General features: G+C 36.8%; 1 protein-coding gene across 1 annotated transcript in view; it reads left to right on the forward strand.

Annotated features, from left to right (window-relative positions):
- The first annotated feature begins 6785 nt into the window (after positions 1–6785).
- The window catches only part of LOC309511206 (uncharacterized protein), a 17902-nt gene continuing 17609 nt past the window's right edge, over positions 6786–7078 (forward strand). The window contains exon 1 of the mRNA XM_082186337.1: positions 6786–7078. This exon is cut by the window's right edge and continues 32 nt beyond it. Coding sequence (XP_082042463.1) covers positions 7035–7078 — 44 coding nt within the window. The 5' untranslated portion in view covers positions 6786–7034.

Below are 7078 nucleotides of genomic sequence, written 5' to 3' on the forward strand. Positions count from 1 at the left end.
GGTGAGTAAATTATCAGCAAACATTTTTTTGAAAGTGAACTAATCCTTTTAGATCTGTCAAGTTCGTTTAGGATTTTTCACAAATTCGTATTACAGAAGCAAATCTTAAGTTGATTAAGGATTCTTATCCTATTTTACAAGATCTCATCTTATCTGTATAGTAAGGAAATCTTAAACCCTTCCATCGAGTTCGGTAATCAACTCTCTGGTCTGTTACCAGGCAAACAGCTGCTGTGAAGTAAAACCCAAAAAATGGAGAATGGAGAAAAAAAATAAGGGGTGCTTTTCATTAAGTGATGTTTTGGTAAGCTTGCTAGAAAAGTCAAAGCCTAATCCTTTTATTTCAGAGTTTGTAATTATTTGTCAGAGTTTTGTTGTCAAAGTGCAGCACATAATTTGGGTGTTCACAAAGTCTTTACACCATTAAACGTTACTGTTCTTCATCTTGTATCATTAATAAATGTGGCACCATTCTCAGACAGGGCTATTATTATGTGATTTTTAAATTGGCTTTCAAATAATTTTGAAGTTAGGACACCATTGGCTTTGTCCTAAATTTAAGGTTTTTAAGGACAGTTTTTAGGATTTAGGATGCTGTAATGCCCTTTTCCTATCTGTAGTTAAGCTAAGATTATGCACTTAAGAAATGTCATTTTGTAATAGCTTTTGACAGATGTTTGCCCACCCTCTGCAATTCCTTCTTGTCAGCAGCAGAACAGTTTCCATACCAGGCAGTGATGGAAAAGGTGAGTGTAGCTATACTTTCCACCACACACCAGTAAAGAAGCTAACAGAACCGGAGTGCTGAGACCAGCCCGCTTCAACCTCCTGAGAAAATAAAGGTGTTGTTGGGCCTTTGCTGGCTGTGTTGATGACCCATATTAAATCATTGAAAATGTGGATCCCAAGATACTTGAAAATGGGGACCATTTCCACATCTGCTCCTCTGATGAAGAGGGGAGAGGGGGTGTAACCTCTCCTCCTAAAGTCCACGACCATTTCCTTCGTCTTCCCACGTTAATGCAGAGGTTGTTTGCTCTGCACCAGTCTTCAAGTTCTTCAACCTCCAGTCTGTAAAAGGACTCGTTGTTGTGGGATATCGATCCCACCACAGCTGTGTCATCAGCAAACTTCACAATATGACTGCTCGGATATTTAGCCAGTCATATGTTAATAGCGTGTACAGCTACACATCCCTGGGGGGAGCCGATATTAAGGATGATAGACGAAGATGAAATGCCATGGACTTTGACAGTCTGTGGCCTGTTCGATAAAAAGTTAAAAATGTCATACTATAATGTCATACTCTTACTTTTTATACTCAAATCTATTTTAAGACTAATAATAATAATTTGCTTTAGAATAAAACTGCCATATACTGTATATTGAACTATTACATCTGTCATAATATTACACTTATATTTCATGCAATTTATACTGTCTTGTAGTTGTAAAAAAAAATCCACCATATCACATGAATGTCATATGGTTGTATGAAATACAATAAAACATTATGCATATTTCATGTACATTCAATTATATTATATTAGGGACGTCTCTACAATTATTAACCCTGAAAAACAAACAAAAACAAACGCGTGAGTTTTCACAATTCCTAATTAATAGGCCCTATTAACAATTAAAAATGTTCAAGCTCCTAACTAGCGAGATTCTTAATAATTTCAGACAGAACCTTTTTCGTACATTATCACTCCCCGTTTATTTGTTTATAGAGCCCTGCAATATGGCGGACTCGTTGACGTATCGCAGCAACGGTCAAAGGAGGCCAATGGGACGTCTATGTATTTATTAAGTCTATGGTAACAATGTTGCGAGCACGACAGCACGTAGACAGTGACGTTGCAATAGTAGAAATGCGACGTGCCACAGACATTGCCACAATGTACAGTAAATGTGTTTGCTGGGAGGTTGCATCATGTATACTGTGCAAGCTTTTGAATGTTTGTCTGAGATGAGACATGCAGTTATTCTTGTGGATGTATCACTAGGCATTGTTTAGTGCCAGGTTTGCTGCTCATAGCATCTTTTTGTGTGTGTGTTTTTAGCACCAGTTTAAGTTGCATCAAGTTTGTATTTTTTTTCTTTTTCTTTCTTTCTTTTTTTTATTTTTTTTATTTTTTTAAACTTTATGTGGAATGCACCTTGGGAAAACTACTCCATTGTGCTGAGCCTTCCTAAATTCTCCCAGGCCTCTCGACAACACACTACATGACACTGGCCAAGTTGAAATTACTTTTTTTGTTATTGTTAATTTTGCTTAACTTAAGTAGAGTTTACTTAATTCCATTTGTGAAATTTAATTAAATAATATGCGTGCAAAAATTAGCAAAATTAAGAAAATGTTACTTTCCATTGGGGACACTAGAAATCAAAATGCTAAGCTGGAAAAAACATGAAACCCTTTTTACTTCCATAACGCAGGATATTTCTGAGTGAAACTGAATGAAAGGCAGGAATTTCTGCATCTGCAAATGATTTATCCGTTTAGAAAACACTTTTGTTCAAAGTTACTTACAAATGAGTGACCTAACAAACATTTTATTATAAGAATTAACAGTATTTGCAGTACATAATGCCAAGTCTGAAGTATAAACTAGATTATAAGATAAAGCAGAAGTTAAATGCAGAGAAGAGAATTATAGGAAGTTCAGTTGATTATGGTTGTGGTTTAGTTTTCTCTAGAAGTGTAACTTCAGCATTGTTTGAGAGCTGTTTTTATGTTGACCTTATATAGTATTATTCTCTGCTCTGAACCATGTGTGTCTTACATCTGATCTCACTGTTAAAATGGGTAAAATATGGGCAAACACAGCTGTTGGGTTAAATGTTGTACATTTAAGGACATCCTCAGATCTCACTCATATGATGAAAAGGCATCATGTCTCAGAGGCTTCAGTCATTGGACAAAACAGCTTCGCGCCTCAGACTGAAAGGCTTCAGACCTCAGGATAAACAACATCAGGTGTCAGGTCTCGTACAATTAGGCATCGGACGAAACGGCCTCAGACTAAAAGGCATCAGACAAAACGGACTCAAGGCCCCGATATATTCACAGCGAAGTTCTTTTTTTTCCTTATATGGGTAAAACAAAGTTGGAAGTATATGCAGGGTAATACAATGTTAGTGAACATCCTGACATCAAGGATAACTAGTAGTTTTATCAAGCGTAGCATTAGTTCTGGCAGGTCACGTTAGTCAAGCTCGCATCAGCTGACCCTCAGCTGATCCACGTCTACCTATAGGAATATGAAGCCTATCACCGTATACATATATAAGCTCCTTCAGTATTATCAGCAGCTATCGCATTTCTCAGGAGCTGATTACCCTCCTCCATCCCCAGCTCCACCTCTCACCCAGTCAGGATTTGACATTCTGATTCCCCTTGAATCAGAATAAATTCTCTAATTATGTTGTACATTAAAATCTTGAATTAAATATATTTGCATATATGTTTACCCCAAGGGGGGTTATTGCTGCTCTCCCTGCTCTTATCCATGCTAGGCTGCATGGATGCGCAGGGAGTTCTCGCCCAGAACGGAACCATGCCGCCAATCCAAACTGTAGGCTATTTGCAGTGGCGGTTCTAGAGGGGGGCCAGGGGGGGCCAGTGCCCCTGTGACAACAAGCTTGGACCCCCTTGTGGCCCCCCTAAATGTGGAGTGTTAAATAATTTTTACAAAACTGTTTTTATATCGTTGTTTTTCACATGATCCGTTATTAGACAGTGGCAACACGGAACACAAATGTAACCCTAGAGGGACTGCTTAAATGGGATCTCCAGGTTTTTTTCTATTCAGAAGTTGGTGGACGTTTTGCGCGAATATTATAGTTAAAGCAAAGAAGGAAATATAGAGGTGAGTAAAGTTGTTAATATGTTGTATTTGTATTAAATGCATTACAGAAGTGTAACGTTAGATCAGCTAATCTTAACCTGGCCGTTTGTTAGTTTGTGGCAGTTTGAAAAAGGATCAAATTATGATCAACAAACTCATGGTGCTGCTGAGTATTTTTACTTAAACAGGGATGCAAAAAGCGCGCTTTTCTGCGCCTCTTTTTCACGTCAGTTTGGGTGACTTGGGTCTGAGTCTTGGGTCTGATTATAATTTCACAAAGTCATCTGAAGCCATTCCATAGCTTAATGTGAGGGACAGAAGTCTATTTACATCATTAAATTAAAGTTTATGGAAACTCGTTTTCCCTCATCTGTCAATCATTCTCCATTCAGTATCCAAACAGCGCGCGCGCCTCGTCCGGTTGCAGCAGGATGCACGGTAAAACTCTCTTCAATATGATATATTCACATTATAATGCTTGATCTGTAGATAAAAGGCTGTGGATTTGCATAAAATTACTTTATTTTGTGTCTTTGTATTTTATGTTTGTTGCTGTTTTAAAACGACTCGCTACCGTGTGCCTGTTCACACCACAAGGACTACGAATCGGCATCAAACGCACAATAACTGGAATTTTAAACTTCACTATGTGAAGAAACAAATTATCAATAAACTGTTGGACAGATATAGACTACACTAGGATTTTATGCGCGCGACATTTCTTCGCTTTGTGCCGTGAACTTTTAAATGCGCAGCGCAGCGCTGAACACTGTGACTCCATGTTGCTTTGAGCACATCATTCTGCACCCGCGATGCGCATACGCGCTTTGTGCACTCTGTTTTGAAGCGTTTCATATTATCATGGTTTTTCCTATATTTTTTATACCTAGCCTGCACAATACATTTAAAATAAGCATCATTTAATTGTATATTATACTGTATGCACTAAAGCTGGTGAAAACCTATCTCAGGTCCACAATGTCAGATGACAGATTAAGCAATTAAGGTGTTCTAAGTATTGAGTCAAGAGGGCAAAGGCCTTAAATCTAGATGAATTTGCTGATCTTTTTGCAAAAAAAACACAAAAATCGTAGAATACAGTTAATGTGACTGATTCTGAATATGTAATGCAAATCTAAAAAATATAATGGAAATGCAAATACATTGTTGAATGATTGTTAACATGGTATTTTGCCTGTTAATGCCTAAAGTGCAGTGCAGAAAATGATATGACAACAATAAGGTCTAAACTGGCCCCTCTAACAGTACAACTGGCCCCAGCTTGGCCCCCCCAGTTGAAATGGTCTAGAACCGCCACTGGCTAATTGTCAATTGTATTTGACGGTAGTGGTCCTGACAGAACTATAAATATGAGCACACAACAAAAATGACAGCAGTTCAGAAAGCATCTGATCATAGTTAGTGATGTGGATATATTTGCACCAGCTCTGCAATTCAGCACTCCAGTCTATTCACGTCACATTTATTATAGGTAATTTATTATGTGTGTGTGTGTGTGTGTGTGTGTGTGTGTGTGTGTGTGTGTGTGTGTGTGTGTGTGTGTGTGTGTGTGTGTGTGTGTGTGTGTGTGTGTTAATGTAGAATCTATAGCTATATATGTGATCCCTTGGCAATGTTCTTTATGTAGGCTAATTGTTATTCAAGAATAAATAAAAAAAGCAAAGAAAGAGAGAGACCGAAGTTAAGCTGTACTTGATATTTTATTCTTAGTTTTAATTAAAAAGCCTAACAGTTACACTGGTCAGCAGAAATAAACCAGTTTCCCCAGTAACATACACTAAACAACAGTTCTCGAAAGATTTGCCAACATAAAAGCCAGCTATAGCAATTGTAGTCCTAAAATACACCGTTGGGTACGGTTGCATTTTTTAACACAACGGTTGGGTATTGTCCATATTTGACCCCAATTTTGGGTTAAAACCAAATTAGTGTAACTATAAGATTTGCTATAGCTAAAGGAATACTGTAAATGTAATGTGCGCTTCTCTTTTGAGGCCATATTATAGGTTTGTGTGAAAAACAGAATGGAATTAAATCACTAATAATCTGATAATGTAGCACTTTTAGTCCCTGCAGCTTTTGCCTGTTCTGTCACTTTGTATTTCTCTGTTCTTTTCTCCACAATACTTCCATAATGAAATGTCTTCTATCTGCTTTATTGAAGGCTCTAGTATGATATATTGCTTGTGAAGTTCATAATTTGTAAGTTACTTTAATGACAAAAGAGTGTAATAAATGAATAAATTATATGATATTTTATTACTGCATCTAGTCTGATATTGGTTTGATTGTGTGAGACATCTGAAGGGATGAAAACAGGGAAAAGTCTTGTAGAAACATAAAGAACAACGCAGCAGTAATATATCTGTCCGTAGTCTTTATATACCATTATGTTATATTATGTTACAGAGAACTATACTTATTTTGTTTTGTTTTCTTAAAAGTCGCTGGATGTGTTTCATAAAAAACTGCTGAATTGTTTTAAATTATTTCAGTCTTTTTACAGCCCTAACATTGAGTTCTAGGTTTAACAAAACAAAGCAAAGTTAGTTTGTTCACCCTAAGATGAAAATGCTCATCATTTACTCACCCTGGTGTTGTTCTAATGCAGTATATTGTTCTTTCTTTTTCAGACCACAAAATATATATTTTTTAAATGCTCAGCTCGTGCTCGTCTATCTATATGGCAGTGAATAATGACCAGCATCAAGCTTTAAAAAAAAAAATACAAAAGTATCACAGAATGATCCTATGCAATGTGTCATGTATGAACTTATATACTATACATATACTGAAGTGCAATATCGTCCAATCCACAATGTGGCTTGAAATTATGTTGACATTTATTTTAAAAGGTTTCAAAATCTGCTGCAGCAAAATCTAAATGCCAACAATATGAGATTTTATGCTTAATGTTTGGGGTTGTAAATCAATAGTAATCAGCCTCATTCTTCACTTTTGGAGAACACAAACATATAATTATACCTTATTTTTTAGAGGTAGTCGAACATGTAGTTGCCCAATTTGTTTGTCAGACGCATAACTTCATTACTTCCAGTCTGTATTAATAAGGATGACACTGTATGTGACTTCCTTATTCTGAACAAACTCGAGCAGCACTGAAGTCTCAGCGGACACGTCTTCTGTCAGGCTCATGAAATGGATTCAATCTATGAAAATTCTGGTTTCACACTTTCACCAGT

Source organism: Leuciscus leuciscus (assembly GCF_965113295.1).
Source record: "Leuciscus leuciscus genome assembly, chromosome: 12".
Taxonomy (NCBI): Eukaryota; Metazoa; Chordata; class Actinopteri; order Cypriniformes; family Leuciscidae; genus Leuciscus; species Leuciscus leuciscus.